At 40.7% G+C, this 17832-nt stretch overlaps 2 protein-coding genes across 2 annotated transcripts; one reads left to right on the top strand and one right to left on the bottom strand.

The window, feature by feature from the left end:
* The first annotated feature begins 390 nt into the window (after positions 1-390).
* On the top strand, positions 391-13078 carry plekhn1 (pleckstrin homology domain containing, family N member 1). Its single transcript, XM_026367919.1, has 16 exons — positions 391-587; positions 2336-2426; positions 2519-2680; positions 3659-3739; positions 4148-4238; positions 5883-6019; positions 6585-6725; positions 7886-7966; positions 8083-8158; positions 8415-8560; positions 8772-8924; positions 9555-9797; positions 10330-10482; positions 10899-11150; positions 11373-11433; positions 12238-13078. Exons 1-16 carry the CDS (start codon positions 514-516, stop codon positions 12420-12422), a joined length of 2127 nt encoding a protein of 708 aa, XP_026223704.1. The 5' UTR covers positions 391-513; the 3' UTR covers positions 12423-13078.
* A 539-nt stretch (positions 13079-13617) lies between these two features.
* perm1 (PPARGC1 and ESRR induced regulator, muscle 1) lies at positions 13618-17562 on the bottom strand. Its single transcript, XM_026367922.1, has 3 exons — positions 16308-17562; positions 14591-14707; positions 13618-14395 (listed from the first exon to the last, which is right to left on the bottom strand). The coding sequence occupies exons 1-3, from the start codon at positions 17536-17538 to the stop codon at positions 14283-14285; spliced, it is 1461 nt and encodes a 486-aa protein (XP_026223707.1). The 5' UTR covers positions 17539-17562; the 3' UTR covers positions 13618-14282.
* Positions 17563-17832: the final 270 nt, after the last annotated feature.

The raw sequence follows: 17832 nt of genomic DNA, 5'->3' as shown, positions 1-17832 counted from the left end.
AGTCTACAAACACGTTACATGCCTGGGCATGTCAATGGAAGCTCCTTTTGACTCACACACACCATGCAGTGTGTTTGGTGACCGCTCATTGCAGTGGTGACCCAACAATAAGCCCCATTTGGCTCCTGGAAGGTGTGAAATGGCACACGTCTTCTTGAACCTCCCTGTCTTTGTTGTGGGGATTGATTTAACAGACAGGGACAACTCTCATACAAGGTGTGAGTCCTACTGCAGCACATTCAGCACACACACACACACACACACACACACACACACACACACACACACACAGACACACACATACAGCCTTTGGCAAAGCCCCAGACTCCACCCCTTTTACGCAGACACACTCTCACCGGTCTGACTAAACAGCTCTCAGCCTGCCCTCCTCTCTCTCAGTACAAGTCTGACTTCATCAGTGAGCACACTGTGCCCTTGGATTACACTCACAACACAGTAGGAGGACTACGGTTTGTCTACAGATCAGCGCAAAGCCCCACAGAGCTCGGCAGCATGGGGAGCAGCATGTCATGTGTCCCCCAACATAACTTCAGATTCTCCAGCAAGAGTTTCATTCGCAGAAACAGGTAAGTAACTATTCGACTTATCCAGGTGTTCTTACTGTACCAGTGTGACAGAGAGCACATGTCTGGCTGCCGTTTGTTATTTTTGACTCTACATTTCATCTGGAAGGAATTACTGGTATTTCTCAGCACTTGAGCAGCAGGGTTAAACAGAGGTTGTGAATTTTGCGAGGCCAGGGTCAGGATCATATTGTAATACAGGATAGTCCCGGAGTCATGCCTGCCTGGTGCCTGTCTGGCCAAACGGTGTCAATGATCCAGTTACCATTTGCCTCCTCTTTGAATTTCTGTGAAGATGATCTGCCAGCTGTCAGTGAATCTGGTTTCCCTCCAAAATCAGGACCTGACCCCCACTCAATATTGTGATCACATGTGATCAATTACAGATATTTAATGATCACATCTGGTTTATGATTCCTGATATATTAGTTGATAGCTTGTCCCAATCTGACCTGAAGGCTTTGAAGATGACTACCGGAAACCACTGGCACTAAATGGTTATGCTTGTTTTCCTGTGTGGATTTCTTTAAAGCTTTAGGATTTTACTCCTGGACATGCTGCACTTGGTACAGCCCACTCTGCTAGTCCACCACATATGAATCTAATTCATCCTAACTGCTGTGCCGTGTGATGATTCAGGCGCTGGTTTTGTCAAACATGAAACTTAGCTCAAGTATTTCAAATAAAAACAGAGGCAGGGCAAACCTTAAAAAATACTGGGTTTCAAAAACTCAACGGCTTAGACTTCAACACTGATACACCTAAATTGGATAAATGGTTGCATGAACAATACTTTCAGTGTTCCTCTGTCTTGTGTATCCTACTAACCCTTTGTGTCAGTAAATCAGGTGAGGCTCAGGTATTCCCCACAGAGTAGAGGAGTGACTGGCACTGCAGTGACTTGAAGAATGTTGGGCGTGCAGCACTATTACCTGTCTATTATGTTCATTAACATTAACATTTCTTAATTGCAGCTGCAGATAGCATCAGTGTGCATGCTTTGCATATTTTGCTTTCACTATTCATAAAATTTAAATAGAATCCTGCCGGAAAAGCATCATTCACTAAGCACACATCAGCGACTGATGCTGGACAGGGATTTCCTGATTAGACAGACCTTGATTCCCACCATTCAAACAAAAGCCTGCGTTGTTGAACTGAGGACGCTGGCACCCATATGCACAGATAAGCAGATAAACCACAAGCTGAGATTGTTAAAGCAGACCCCAAGTGTTATCTTTGCAGTGAGGGAGCTTCCTCATAAAGATGTGACAGTAATGGTAACAGATGAGGGTCATGCAAAACAAAGAGGGACATTGAATGCTGATTTTCCTATGCATGTTCTCACTATAAGAAACACAAGACCTGATTGTTCTTATAATTGAAATAGCTGGCATTGATGGAATAATGACAAAGGAAGGAGCTTTGGTCAATGTAAGAAACAAACTACATTAATCCGCTGTTAAAGTTCAACTCTATCAGTGGGTCAAGACCAGTGATCGACTTCATTAAAATAGAAAAAGGGGAGAAATAGGAAGGAAAATAAAATATCATCCTGAATCTGAAATGAAAAACCAGCATAGAAGAGATTGTTGTATTTAGGTCAGCTGTGCATCTGACAACTTATATAAACAGGAGATGATCCTTGTTTATACTGAGATGGGACGTTAAAAGCAAACATGCAATTGATGGCAAACATTGGAGAGTGAGTGGTGACCGTGGGTGTCTTTTTTTTTTTTTTTTTTGAGCAGCAGTCGCCTATTTCGCAAGAAGAATCCTCAAGAGGGACAGGAGAAGTCCAACAGCATCATCAATATATTGTGCACTGTCACCCCGAGGAAGGTAGGAAACAATAAGTACACCAAACAAAACAGCTCTCTTTGACTAACTGGTTTATTCATGTCATGTCTAAACTTTATTTTGACTGGTTGCAGGAAATGTCTCATAAAGATCTGCAGACAATTGAGAACATAAAATGGGATCCACCGTTTCCTTATGACCCAGCAAGTGGCTGGAAGAAAAGCAGCATCAACGTGAAGAATTACGGACGAATGATTCACAGCTCTAAAGTTCGTTTCCGTTTCCTCCACTGCCAGGTGAGGGGAAGAAAACATTTTAATGGCTCTATGTTGAAACATCAGGAAAGCAAGTATAAAAGAAAACAAAACTAGTACTGCACAATCCCTATTGTGGTTAATGAGGTCTTTAACCATGACCAAGCCTACAGTGACACATCATGCCAATCATCCATGTAAATGCTGTAAATGTCAAAACCAAAACAAAAAAAAGAAAGAAAAAAAAAAAAAGATGCTCGGAAGTAATGCGATGTTGCTCTGCGGCCACCAAACATTGGCTGTGAATAATCCAATCAGTTTGCCATAAAGAGGACCGCAGCCTGTGTTTGGACATGCTTGTTTCTGCTGCGGTTGTGAAACATCTCACAGAGAAAACCTCGGGGTAGAGAGTGTTCCTCTGATCCCACTGACTGATAGAGGACATGCCTGCTCCCCGCCGTGGGAACTGCAATTTGTCAGAGCTGTGACACAACAGTCGACAAAGATCACATATGAACCACCGAGGAGAGTGTTGCAAATAGAAACAACTTTTTTTTTGTGGTCAGTGAAGAAATTCCTTTCTGAGAATCCTTGTCCAACATAATAAATCAGAACATTTCCTGTAGCTGCTCCATGAATCAGCAGATGAAACAAGAACAAGATGTTTCAAGATGAAATCGAGTATAAGGCATCATCCTTGGCAAAGACTTAAAGAACAATTAATCTTAGGATTTGGTGGTGAAACTTATCAAGCTGTAACATATGACTCATTTATCATCCGAGACCAACATCAGATGATCATGTGCTTGCACAGTTTCATTTCATCAACACTAAACCAGCTAATTTTAGAGCCGTTTTCTAATAAAAACGTGGCATTCTGTGATGTCAGCTGCTGTTTCTTGTTTGGCTAAAATTAAACCCTGTGTGTACTGTATGTGAATTTTGACTTAAGTTTACTTCTAGTACATCTCACACTTGGTCTTTAACTATTTCACTCTTTTCTCCTCATTATATCTGCAGGATGTACATGACTGCTACCTAGATCTCTTCCAGACACACCTTCATTTTGTGTCTAATAACACAACTGGTCTGACATACCAAGTAAGTTTGTATCACTTCACCCAGATTTCTCAGTATTGTAGTGTGAGACTGCATAGGTACCCTGTCAACCAGCAGTGTTAGTAAACAGAAAGTATGATTGTGGTTCTTCACCTGTCTAATAAATCATGAGCATTCATTAATCATTGTTTTAATGTCTGAGGAGAGCTCATATTCATATGAGAAAGAGATAGACAAGCATCTGTGTACAGTATTAGTCAGAATATAGATGACGACAAATGGAAAAGAAAACGTGAGTACATCATCACACTGTGATTTTTTTGTTAAACAGTTGGCTCAAACAGAGCGTAACAGCACAGGAAATGTCACAGGCAATGCTTTTATTAAGTGAATGAAAGAATGTTTTTGTCTAAAGAAGCCTGGTTAAACTTTCTATTGTTTTGTGTGCAGGGAACTCTTCCTCTGAAAGAACTCACCATCTGCAACCTGCAACAGAACTGCAACCACAGCCAACCCCAGGAATTCGCCTTTCAAATAAACGGTAAGGTTGACTTAAAAAAGACACAAGCTGTTGTTGGCTCCGAGCCCTGGAATGTCATAATCATATGTTGGGAATTTTATTGGTTGTGTTGAATTTAACAAATCAGTCACTGCCGGGGGATGTTGACAAGTTAGCTTCAAGCTAAAATGAATGATGGAGGATGAACTAAAGCTGGAGCGAGAGTCTTAGTTTTTGGTTTATATATATCTGGTGGTGGTCTACTATCTTCGGCCCTCTCATCAATTATGGATCAAAGTACAAATGCCCCTTGCTTAAAAAAAAATCAAGAAACCACACGCTATTTACTATGGTGAGACATTCCAGTGATTCAAAGATGCCGCGACCCTCTTCACCTCCACTCAACCCCAAGACTAACTAGAGCTGGGCCCCTTTCACCCTTGGTCAGGGGGCCAAATCAGCCTTCAAGGCCCCGCTTGTTAGAGAACAGGTGCACTTTAGTCGGCCCAGCTGTCACACAGAAAAGCCCAGTTACTGCTCTTAGCCTTGTCACTGCATATAATCTATGGCCCATTCCAAAAACTGCTTAGGTTAACGTCTGACCGAAATGCCACTTAGCTTTTGAACTGTGAAAGGAGATCATTTCATTATGAAAAAGGCAAGGTAACATCAGTCCCAGTCACAAAGAGTGTTTATCTTACTGAAATCTGAATCTTCTCTACTGCCTCTCTACTTTGACTTTGCATTTTCAAGGATCAAGCTTGCTATTTTGCGGTATAGCATTTCAGTTATTTCCATTGTTCAGGGTGAACTTTTATTTACTTAGTGGGAGGCATCAATGACAGGAAACATGTAGAGGAAATATGACGAAAATCTGAGTCAGGCGACAGATCTTATAGCGATTTCCTGGTGTTGTACTGAAAATATGAATCAGCTTTTATATAAACAGATGTTTAGAGGGTGATGAAGCAAACAGCATGATGCGGTCTGTAAACAATCCTGAAGGTTTTCAGATGGTTAGAATTAATGTGGCTGTGAAAGTTAAATAAGGATGGTTAATTACTTTTAACAACAGCTTGTGGTGTTTGTAAAATGACTGAATGACTAAGTCGGAATGAGAAAAAGTCTGACTATGTGCTTCACTCACCTTGCTTGAACTGTGGAAGAAAAATAACTTTTCAAGGGAGTGCTATGGTCAAGGTCTACAATTAAGAGTTGGAAGATAGAGAAAGTCAACAATTGAGTCCAGAGTAGCTGCTTATTAAGAGCAGTCAGTGGGCCATGGTTTCAGACAATTACAGTATAAACCCATGGGGCTGGAATCTGTGCTGGTTATCTCTGGTATGTGTGGGACTGATAGATCGAGGGAGATTCCAGCTCTTTTCATCCCAGGTCTTGCTCATTCCCCTTGAGAAAACAGTATGTGGGAGAGAGCGTCTGCTATGATTAGATTAAAATGGATTAAATGCTAAACGAAACAGGTCAAGGGGCATTTTCTGCAGTATATTATTACACATCATGAACGTATGTTAACATTTATTGTACTTATTGCACAACTTGTCCTAAAGAGCCAAGGACAGCAGAGTGCGAATTTCATTAATAATTTACTATTGTGGTGAAAAGATTCCTGAAAAAGGCTTGGGTGGCACTTTCCTTTTTTGAACTTGTGACCTTTGCTCCCTGCAGGTGTTAGCCTGAACCCAATCATTGTCTACTGTGCCAACCAAGAAGAAATGGATCTGTGGTTTGGGCTGCTCAAAGAAAACATTGAGGCTAATGGAGGCACAGCAATCGCACTCGAAAACTACGAGTTAAGAGTGAAAGTAAGTTCAGCAACACAAACACTTCCTGACAACCTTTACATTATATGAAGTTTCAATAAAACTGCCTCTTATGATTAACCTCCTGTTTTTTCAAGTGGAAATGAGCTTGTGTTTGGTCATCTTTTAATCCACCTGGTAGATCAGCCTAGAAAATACTTTGGCTTTAACCTCTTCTGAGGTTGAAACAGGATGTGTGTGAGCGTGTAGATTTGGTGAGTCAAGTAGGTCACTGCTGGCTCTCCCTGAGGTCTGGATACTAGGGAGTGGCTTTGACCACATCACATCCTACATTAAACTAACCCACACATCTGCACAGGGTTAAAGTGCTGACTCCACACCTACAGGCAGGGAAATGGCCGGGGGGGATGAAACACATGAACCCACGTGTCATGACAGAAGAAAGTAACTCAACTTATTAGGGTTTTAGTTTGGGAACTCTTTTTATGAATAAACATGGGTGACATTTCAGAGATAAAAAGGTCACATTAACAAGTTGATATTTGCTTAAGGGATGAGCTCTGTTCATATTTACCTTGCTGATGTTTCTCGCCTCTTTTAAAACCAGGACAAGACCCCCAAGGGCAGAGAAGAGCTGAGAAACTCCATCAACAAAGAGCCCATCTATGAGTGGGAGGGCTCTCAGCGAGACAGCCTAGGCACCATCACCTACGTAACTAAAGTCCGGCTGCAGCACCTGCCCTGTCAGGTATGACAACACTGCTGCTCATGAAGAGTGAATCACTATTATCAGTTGTCTTAGTAAAACACACCATCTCCACTGTTGCCTATTTCTGGAAAAGTACAGTGCAGCTGACTGACCCACGAAACACACATCTTTTATGTCTCTGGGAATTTTTCACATGACCAAAATAAAACAAGAAAACATGAGCGCTAAAACCAAGTGACTCACATACTTTTTAAATTGGGCAACACATACATTACCTCAACACGATGTAAGCTGTAAGAGAAACAGGTGGAGTCGATATTTTGGCAAATGGCACGAACAAAGATGTGTCAGACACCTGCTGCCAGGTGATGAAAAATAGACTTATTGCTTAGAAAGGCAGAAATGAGCACAAATAAATAATGCTCATACAGCTTCACATAGAGCCCAGTAAAAACACTAATCATGATGCAGCTTGCATGGATATCTGCAATTAATTCCCTGTGGGAAATGGCGGCAGCACTTTTGAAGTACGTGAGATTTAAGGCCTGGGTGTGTGAGAGGCATTTGCCTGGCTCACGCAGTGACTCGACTCACCTCACAGCTGGAATGTCAGCTGTCTGTCCAGACACACCCTCTGAGCCGGAGAGGAAACATAAACTTTCAGACTGCCGCACCTTTAAATGCCCCACTAACTGGTTTGACTGAAGATCTTACTGGAATTTAAACTGTTCCTCTCAACAAAGTATTAAAGGATAATACTGGTGTTGTCTTATGTCTGCACCAAGTCTCACGGTTGCCTCTGTGCTTTGTATTATTCATACTCCTGCCTCTGCACAGGCAAAAAGCTGGGTTGTTGTGGCTTGTTTTCATACCTTCAGAAGGCATGTGTTGCTATTATTTCTTGGGTCACAGATATATGACGGATACTGTTAAAAAGCTTTACTTTGTTGTTTAGTTTGTGTCTTTTGAAATAAGACACAAACTCTTTTCTCTTTCATTGAATCTGTGAAATAAAATGATGTCTTCACATGAAAATTATTCCTGTAAATGTCGTGATGTATCATTCCCTTCCTAGTTAGGTTAGAAGCGTTAAAGCAAACAATGTTATTATAACACAGGTGGTGCTTAACTGGTACTGCATGTCGTATTTTATGTTAAGATTGACACGTATAATGCTCACGTGCAACTATACCCCACAGGAGCAGAGTGACAGACTACTGGTGATGTACCCATCGACACTGATCATCCTATCAGAGGAGAACGATGGCCTCTTCTATAAGGTACCACTGACCTCATTGACCTTTTACTCTACCACTCTTCTACTCTGAGCTTGATGCATGCAGTTTTTCTGTTATTTTCATTTGAGAGTTGTGTTTAAGAGTCATTATGATTACAGGGCAAACTTCCACTCAACATGATTACTGTGACCACGCCCTGCCAAGACGTCAAACCCAACTCCTTTATGATTGAAGGTAAATAAACTGAATCAGCGAGCTGCTCGACTACACGCTGGTATTGAGAAAAATATATTAAAGGAATTTTAATGTGTACATTCTTATGCATGTTTACGCTAAGTGGGCCTTTCCGTGAGTCTGCTTGCGTCACAAAGTGTAACCCTCAATGAATGAACTGGTTTTATCCCCAGTGAATGACATATTGACTAAAGCACATTCCAGTGAGCGACTGGACCCAATGACAGGCTTTGTCCTCCCCCTCCTCTCTTCTCAGGGAAGTTGATCAACCCCATAGTGGTGTCGTGTCTGGATAGGAGTGAGTTCTGTGAGTGGATCCAGCATTTCAAAGCTGCTGATGTGCCCGTTCTAAGCCCCCCGCCCCCTGTATATGACATCATCTACACCCCGACGCACAGAGAGGTGAGACCCACCCTCCTTTCTTTCATGAGCTAAAAAACAATTACACTGTTCACAGCTGCTGATGAGCCATAACTACTGGGCTCCACCTGGTTTGTGAACCTGTGGGTGGAGTAAATTTAAGCATGGAGAAAATGATAACGGAAACTGATAACACAACCATACCACCAGTGAAATGACTTATCACATTAACTACTACTGCTGTTTTCTCTAGGCTCCACAGTTTGACAGGTGGAGTGACAACAGCCAAGGACAAACTGAGTCCCTGAAGTTCAGTCAGTCACAGAGTGGACGTGGGTCCTACAACCTTCAGTTACCCATTCGTGAACACAATCTGCTCTCTCCAGGATACAGTGAACCCCTCTGTGTAAGTCAGCTGTGAGCTCCAGAGTTATTCTGGAAGTGACACACCAACAATAAAATATCAGCACCAGTATAAAAGTGGTAGGCGTAATGGCTACAAATGTGTTTGTTTTGGTGGAGTTGAGCAGCAGCACTTTTCTTTCACAAAGTTAATTATTAAGTGAAGTCTAGAGACCAAACTGCTCCTGTTACAGCTACAAAGGCTCAGGTGATAATCCTCAGGCCTTTTCAGTAAAATCAGAACAAAGTCAGTCATTTTCTCAAAACAACATCCACCCATGAAAAAAAAAAGCTGATTCAGTTGTGAATAGTTTGCTCGTTAACTACAGACTCTTTAAGAAGTACTGAAGCATTCTGCATTAACAGGACTCCCCCAGGACAGGGGCTATGTAGGCCGGCTGCTCATCCAATTAGCTTGAAGTGGAGGGGGCTCTGTGCCCCGAAGACTTGTTGTTGTGCTACTGCTGAGCTGAACCACTACTCTTCCAATTAAACTGATAGAGACCTTTTTCTCTTACACACTGAAAAACACAAAATGATGCAAGACGCTACATGCTGTAGAGTGTTCATAAAAGTTGCTTTACTGATGCCACTCTTGGCTAACTAACCCGGGCTGTGTTTGTTGTCCCTACAGTACAGCTCCAGCCGTCCCTCCTCGACAGAGACTGCCCGCCTGGACAGTAGAACCAATAGTGTGTCTTCTCACACCAGGCCTGAACGTGACCTACAACCTTTGTCAGGGCGCTACTCTTCACCCCACTGCAGCTCTTACCTCCAGCCTGCAGAAAGCTTGGGGATGTCTCAAATCTACAGCACACCCTACTCTGCCCTGCACCGTGCCAGCCCACAGCGGCTGGAGAAAGCCCCACTTGTCAAGGTAATTCAGTCTGGCGTCTCACTTGATAACCAAATATTCCCTATGGGACCGTTGACTTAATTTACATGTCATGTGCACAGTAACCAAAATAGATGCAGCAAATGTTGATGAAAGAATCATTATGTATACAGTGTTAACAAATAGGATAATGGTGGCATTTATGTAAAATTAAGGTTGATCAATCCATTTGATGATGTAAAGATTTATCGTTCATAAACAAAACCTAAGCCCACCACCAAAGAGCATCTATTACACTGGGTGAGTAGATACCCAACACTATGGCAGCTCAGAGTGCACTTTTTAAACTCTACACTGAGAGCTATTGCAACAAATTGTTGTCACACCAGTGATGAAAATCATGACTGGTATTAGACCTTGGTAATCTGATCCTAAACCTCAAAACCAAGTGCAGCTTATGTGATTGCCTTATGTGAACCTGAAGAGCGTGGGAGAGAAAGACAGATCATTTTCCTCTCTTTGCTTTAATGATAATAATCTAATTCCCAGATCTGTTTGAATATTTTGTGAGCAGTCTAACAGCTGGAGCACACCTCAGACATCCGTGAACTACTCCCTGAATACCCCCCAACGCCACTCAGACATGTGCGCCCGCCAGCCCTTGTCGCCTTTGTATGATGAGCCCTGCAGCCCCGAAATCTACCTCCTGGATGAGGCCAGACCAGTGGTAAGTGGGTCACTGATACTGGATCCATAGGTTCGACTTACACCTGGGAAACCTGTCCGATATCAAGCAGTGCACACACACAAGCTGAGTGAAAAAAATTCAGATCAGGTGCAAAGGCTCTGCAACAAGAAGTAACTACTTAATAAATACTAACATGTATAAAAAAAAAGTTAATTTTATTTGTCTCTTTGTTCACGGTGGTAGTCATTGTTTTTGAGAGTGTTACACACATTTAAAAACAATAATTCCCTTTTCTGCCAGAATTGTTTCACTTTATCTCTCTTGACCAAAGATCTAATTGAATATTTGTGTATTATGTACATAAGTACTGTAAATTATCCTTAGTGTTAATCGTCTAAAGTCAAGTTTTACATGCTTGTAGCTTTAAAACTCTGAAATCTTCCTCTGTTTTTTAGCTGCAGAGCTGGCAAGAGCCAATTCAGCACCACCACCAAAATCTTCAGCAGGAACCTCTGCTCCTACCCTCCTCCTTCCAGCTCTGCACCCCTCCAATGGGCAGGCGCAGCAGGAGAAGCCTGGTTTTGACTAACTCCCAAGGACAGGCTCTGGGCTTGGAGATGGACACTCCTCAAACACAAGAAGAACAGAGAGCAGAAGCTGTGTCAAGGCTAAAGTTGCTGCCTGCTCCCAGTTATGGGCAAGAGCAGGTGAGAAATATGGCGATAATCATCTCCCACAGCGCTCCAGTTTCTGGAATGCTGTGGTAAAAACTCTCATCAGTGATGCACTGTTTGGTAGCTGAGTAGGTGTACATACTTGTTCTGCAGGTGATATTTGAACAGGTGCGACAGATAAAACAAGAGATGAAATGTTTGTTATAATTGAGTTCGCGGGAAGTAACTTTCTTTTGTTTTCACATCTGATGACAGATACTGATCCTGTCGAGCACAGCAAGAAACATGCCTCAGATGTCTTACAGTTACTCATCAGGTAAAAATTTAAGGCATGCAATGCTAAATAAAACACACTTAGAGTTCAAGTATGGTCAACAGTTTGCTACCAATTCTGACAAAACATCAGCTCATCGTCAATATTAAAAAAAACTAAAAACATATTTTAATTATTTTAAAGTTATGGCTACATAAACTCAATGTAAACAATGACCACTTTAAAGTCATAGCTATAACACCGTGGCATCATATTCTTTCACAAGTGAACACTGCCAGCCACTAAGGACTAAGAACACAGCTCCCACTCTTTTCACACTGCAGGCACTTTGGATTGATTGAACTCTTGGGTCTGTCAGCAGGTAGACAGTTAAAGGCTACAGAGTTGAAAGTGCAGGAAATGTGTAAATGTGCCAATGAAATGGAGCTTAGTGCAGCTCTAAATGCCATTGGTGCAGATGTCACATGTGGGGAAGGCCCAGTGTAAGAGAACACTGTTCCACAGACATGATTTACTCTTAGGCCATGATTGACTGCACACAACTGGACTGCACACGTATCTACAGGATCTCTTATCACACATGAAAACAAGAGTAAACCTTACCTGCTGATGGCAGATTGACCTGTCATTCATCATGTTACTATTAGGAAGAACACAAATAAAAAATGAAGGTAGTGTAGTGGTGGCATGTGACACTACTGGTTTTTCAGTAAGGTTATATATAGAGACAAGGCCACTCACACCATAAGTATTTTGGGACTGTGTCCAAGTTTACTTAGCTGGGATGAAGCTTTGTCTGTCATTGTTTGACACTAAAAGCCTGGGAATCTTCTGTCACTCCTATAGATCACAATTCCTACCTCGAACCCACAGAACCAGATGACCAGGAAATTGACTATGACAACATTTGGGAGTACGACTGCGATACTGGAATGATTCAGCCAACGTCTGGAATTTCGACACACTGGATGGGATTAGACGTTGGGGCCAGAGGCCTTGGTGCCATGGCAACCCAGCAGAGATGGCCATAAAACAAAACAATAGCTCGGCACTTGTCTGGACGTGTGCAAACAACAGATCTCTATCAGAGGGATAATAAAAGCCAACTACCACAGCCTGTGTTGCTCCTGCTGCGTGCAGTATGAACAAACACATCCGACAAAGCGTGTTGTTAGATGTTGGACAGTGAAGTAGCACAGTGACGAGTGCAGGCATGAAGACGAACAGGCAAAGGCAACAATATTAAAAAGATAAGAGACAGACTTCAACAGACTGATATGTAGCATTCAAGAGAGAAGTCGTCAAGTGTACATACTGAATAGCTTTATTTTTTTTATTGTATTATATAATTGCACTGACGATTTCACATGTAGTGCAAAAACCTGCAGGTTTAATATATAAATATTTTCTAACATGCTGTCCAGTTTATAGTTTCATATGCATTTCTACTGAAAGCTAAACAAAGCATTCCACCACGGCTTATAGTGAAAAATACTGTATATTTTTGTAAATGTTGTACATTTGTTATTTTATTATGCTACATTGTCGATGCAAAGACATGTGGCTGTTACTACCTTAAAAAGTCCTAATATTACTATCACTATGGCAGAGTGCTGATACCCGTGTGGCTTTGTTCATTATTGTTTGAGGTGTTTATTAATAATTGCAAATAAAACTGGAAAATGAATCAAGCCCATCTCCATTTGATCTTATAAACAGAAATTAATTAATTGATTGTATGTGTTGTAAAGAAAGTATAATACAAAATATTCTACCTTCTTCACCGCAAGGTAGGAAATGTAGATGATAGAGCAAATTGACAGATGAGATTATATTTCAACATGAAACATTAATGAGACAAACAACAATAAACATGTTGTCCCTTGTGAACACCCCTTTAAAGGAAAGTTAGTGGGTTGTGCTCAGATGCAGGAACTATTCTTTACAACTCAGCCATCTGCCAGGTTAATTAATGTTGAATACACATTTTCATTTTCTTTTTTAATAGCTTTAACTAATGATAAGATTACACAGCATTTCTCTGAATAAATGTCTGTAAACAACAAGAAAATTTTAGCTTTTGCAGCTGTGACGCTGTGTCCGGGTTCTTATGTGAGCACATGTCGCCATCTAGTGTTTGAAAAGTCGTAGAAATAAAAGACAACACAATTCATCTGTGCTTTTTACTGCAGTTAAACTGACTAACATCTCACAGAGTTTCACAAAATACTGTACAGTGAAATTATTAAATTATCACTCAAAAAAAAATAATAACTATCATAAAATATATTCTTGATACTGGCACAGATTACAGTCCCTAAATGAACCATACATGTAAGAATGCATTCAAAACACATTAATATTCTCATATGAACTTATTTTGCAATATAGTTTCAATTTCTGTTACTGGAATATTTAAAGGCGTTAATATGGCACATAGTAATAATGTAATGGAAACATTAGGACTCCTACCCTCTCTGACTGCTTATAGGTAATCCACTTATCAAAGACCATAATATCTCTGTACACCTCTGAAAAAGCATGCGCATCATCTTCCTTTAGTACATTCTGAAATCTTATTTTAAATATAGCTAATTCAATAAATGTACATATGTTGTCTTGCCTTTGGTCATTTTATATTTCATACAAATGTTTTCTAATGTTAAAAAGCCAGCCCAAGAAGAAAAACTGTGTAATCACCAACTCATTAACTTAACCCCTTTTTTAATTTCCATTCTACAAAGACACTTATGATTAATTAAACAAATATAGTGCAAAAATGTAACAAATAAAACATTAGTAATTTTCTTCGAATGACTTGCAGTGGCTCATATCCAGCATTAATGGAAAAATTAATCATTTCTATCATGCTGCGTTGAGAGCAAGTCACATCAAGAATCAGGTGTGATGGCGTCATTCGTCTTCTCAGTAGTTTCTGCTTCCATCTTGATGTACTTACGCAGGTAGCGGATGGCTGACAGCGCACTTACATTTGCCAACAGAACTGTGTGAAAATCCAAAGAAGCGTGAGTCAACTGCTTACTCATGAGACTGTGCAGCGCAAATTTGAAAAAATACAATACTTACCTTAATATTTAATAGAAGACTGGGTTTACAGGCTCAATATTTAAAAAAACTAAATGTGCAGTTGTTCTGTTATTCGTCAGGTACATTATTAATACATGTTAAACATACATACCTGCCTTCCAGGCATCTCCAACCTGTGGGTTTGTGGTCTTCAGAACCCATGAAGCAAATGCAATACAGATCAGACACATGTCTGACTGTCTGAGAGGCAGAAAAGGAGCATCCAACCCTTCAAAACACAGTGACAGAATATATTTAAAAATCATATATTATTTATAATCAATCATAAAAATGCAACACAGAAAACAACAGACGTCCAGAGATCAATCACAAAATTGTCATCAATACACCAACAGCTGAGTTTAAGCCTCCAGTAATATGCTGGAGCTCCTGCTCTGACACTGATCTGGTCAAATCCCAGCACCTGCATAGTTTCTACTTCTCTAATCTATACAAGGCTGCTTAATGATGTTTGCATTTGTGGCTCTACTGGTCATACTCTTAATTAATACTCATTGGAGAACAGGGATTTACACATACATGATAATTTTATTTCCTCTTCATAGATTAGAGCTCTTTGCTGGCAGCTTAGAGAGCACACTCATTGAGGGAAGTCAAGTTATCACGTACAACCACTCCTCTTGCTGTTTGTCACTACGTGCCTGCAGTCTAGTGTCCTCTGGCATCTGATAGAAGAGAGTCTGTCCCGGTCATGACTGTAACAGCTGACTGAGGGGGTAATATATCGTACACGATATAACTGTCCACATGTGAGGAGCTTAAGTGAAGGAGGAACAGATTCCTATTAATAAACAGTGGCAAGAAAAAGTGTGTGAACCTTTTGGAATTTCATGGTTGTATGCATTAATTTGCACAAATGTGATCTAATCTTCAACTAAATCAAGAGTGATAACAAATATAATGTGCCTAAAATAATAATTTATTGAGAATAAGTTAAGAAAATTAGTTTGGAGGTGTGGACTAGAGCTACTTTAACAAAAAACACTCCAACCTTTTGAGTTTGCTCTGCACAAGAAGAATACCCTTATGTGAGCCATGCCTCACCAAAAGAAGCTTTCAGAGGACCTACGATACAAATGGAGACACTTTGTGACTGTGGCTACTACCAAGAGGTGGTCAGTCAAAATGACCCCAAAAGCACAACAAACATTCATCAGTGAGGTAAAGAAACAACGCAGAGTGACAGCCAAAGATTTGAAGGCATCATTGGACCTGGCTAACATCTGTGTTCATGAGTCTACAGTATGTAAAACATTGAACAAGCAGGGTGTCTATGGCAGGACATGTCAGGGTTAACTAGTTATTTTTTTCAGTACCACTATAAGGTTTTTATAGTTGTTCTTAATAAAGATCTGAATTTTTTGTGTTATTATTTTAGGCACATTATATTTGGTATTACTCTAGACTTAGATGAAGATCAGATCACATTTTATGACAAATATGTGCAGAAAACCATGAAATTCCAGATGGTTCACATACTTTTTCTTGCCACTTATGCTCTTGTAAAATGCAGCAGCAGGAAAAATCTACAGCTTTAATTTTAAAAAATGTTTTAGCGATACACATATTTACAATCAAAGAGTCTTAGGCACCTTTGTTTGTCAGTCTGTGGTATTTCAAATTGTTATTTGTGAATTAGAGCCACAAAATGCAAATTAAGCATGAGACTAATTCACTGACATCACTGGAGTCATAATACGGCTCTTCTCTTTACATACTTGCATACTTATTTCTTGCACCGTTTCTCCATTCCGACGTTAACAACAGAAGTGAAAACCTGATGCATCAATGTATAGAATAGGACTTACTTGGATTGGAAACAGCTGTCTGCAAATCCTCATATCTGAAAGGCTGCTGTACCAGCTGCCTGGAGATCCTTTCCTCCAGGTGGTAGAGAAGTGGATCAGGAAATACTATGTCTTGATTTCCCAGAACATTAGTTGGACAAACTGTCCTTCCTATGTTGCTTTGCTTCACAGGTACAAGAGACAGAGAGTCTGAGAGAGCCTCTTTCTGGGTTGTAGATCCAGTTAAATTAAAATTCCTAAAGGAGAGTGTGTTTTTCCAAAAGAAATTCTGTCTGAGATCTTTATCTGTGAAGAAATTCTCATAAACGTCTGCAGAAATCTGAGAAGTGCTTGCCGTTCTGGTGAACCTAGTCACCACTCTTACAGGACCAGAGTTATCCTCATCGTCAGATTCAACAGAAGAATCATCAGATGAGGAGGATGCAAAGAAATAATCATAAGCCTCTGGAAACTGTAGATTTCTGTTAGCTGAACGAGAATAGGAAAAGATAGGAACCAACTCATCTTTGGCTTGCTCCTCTGCTGTGATGAGAGGGCAGAAGAAACTCTCTGTATCAAAATCGGAGAAAAAATGATCATAGGTTTCTGGGATTGAATTTCCATAAGTGGAAAAGGTGGTTACATCGTCTGTTTCTGATTGGCTTGGTGTTGATTGCTTTCCACCAAAGAAGTATCGAAATAAATCCACAATAGAGGATGTGTAGTCTGTCAAAGAGGAGGGGGAACAGTCCATATCATGGTCTTTCCTAGGCACATGTTCATCAGTATAGCACTCTACCTTTTTTAATCCTCCTTTGTCTAACGTTGGTAAAGTTTGGTGTTTCCATGTGGAGCTGAAAGGCTCCGATTCCAGCGCATGTAGATTGTGCACACTTATATTTTTGGAAATCTTTTTGAGGCACTTCTGAGCACCTCCAGGAAGAACGGGTTGAGAATTGCCTCTTGCAGATGTCAACATCATGTTCTCAGGGTAAATATTAGCACCAACACTCGCCGGGACAGGTTCACTCTCCCACATTACACTTCTTGAAGAGGAAGAATCCAGTGCCATAACAGAACCTGAACTTGACTGTGCAGAATCAGGAGCGCTCGATGTGTCCTCTGTGGTTTGCTCAGGCTTGGACTCATCCAGTTGCGTTAAAAAGCCTGAATCATTTGCTACAAATGATTCGGTCTCCTCATTTTCCTGTAAAGGTGGAAGGGAGCTGGGTGGAGCGGCTTTGTCCAACATTCTTAAACCCAAAATGTCATTTATTGTCAGCTTCTCCATCTCACTCCAAAAAGACGACATGGTAAACACTGAGTGCTTTGAATCCAGTGGCTGTTTTGGCTCACATTCACCTTTGGGTGGTGTGATGGCATCTTCTTCTACACCCAGTACATCAACTTTTGATTCTGTTGAGTCATTTAATGCAGCATCTTTTTCCAACATTGGTGATTTTATTTCGTCTCGACCTCCTGATTCATTTTGACAGATGGATGAACAAAAACTTGCTGACATGTCTGTGATATTCTCATTTGAGAG

This window comes from Anabas testudineus, chromosome 7, assembly GCF_900324465.2.
Source record: "Anabas testudineus chromosome 7, fAnaTes1.2, whole genome shotgun sequence".
NCBI lineage: Eukaryota > Metazoa > Chordata > Actinopteri > Anabantiformes > Anabantidae > Anabas > Anabas testudineus.
The sequence above is the reverse complement of the archived record's forward strand: the minus strand, read 5'-3'. Positions and strand labels throughout refer to the sequence as shown.

Excerpts from the sequence above, each read along its gene's own strand:
- plekhn1 (XM_026367919.1), top strand. The coding sequence starts at position 514 with ATGGGGAGCAGCATGTCATGTGTCCCCCAACATAACTTCAGATTCTCC. Across the intron at positions 4,239-5,882 it reads ATTCGCCTTTCAAATAAACG|GTGTTAGCCTGAACCCAATC; the intron begins GTAAGGTTGACT and ends TGCTCCCTGCAG. Across the intron at positions 11,434-12,237 it reads GTCTTACAGTTACTCATCAG|ATCACAATTCCTACCTCGAA; the intron begins GTAAAAATTTAA and ends TCACTCCTATAG.
- perm1 (XM_026367922.1), bottom strand. The coding sequence starts at position 17,538 with ATGTTGGACAAAGCCGCTCCACCCAGCTCCCTTCCACCTTTACAGGAA. Across the intron at positions 14,708-16,307 it reads GACAGCTGTTTCCAATCCAA|GGTTGGATGCTCCTTTTCTG; the intron begins GTAAGTCCTATT and ends TGTGTTTTGAAG. Across the intron at positions 14,396-14,590 it reads TGGAGATGCCTGGAAGGCAG|TTCTGTTGGCAAATGTAAGT; the intron begins GTATGTATGTTT and ends ATTTTCACACAG.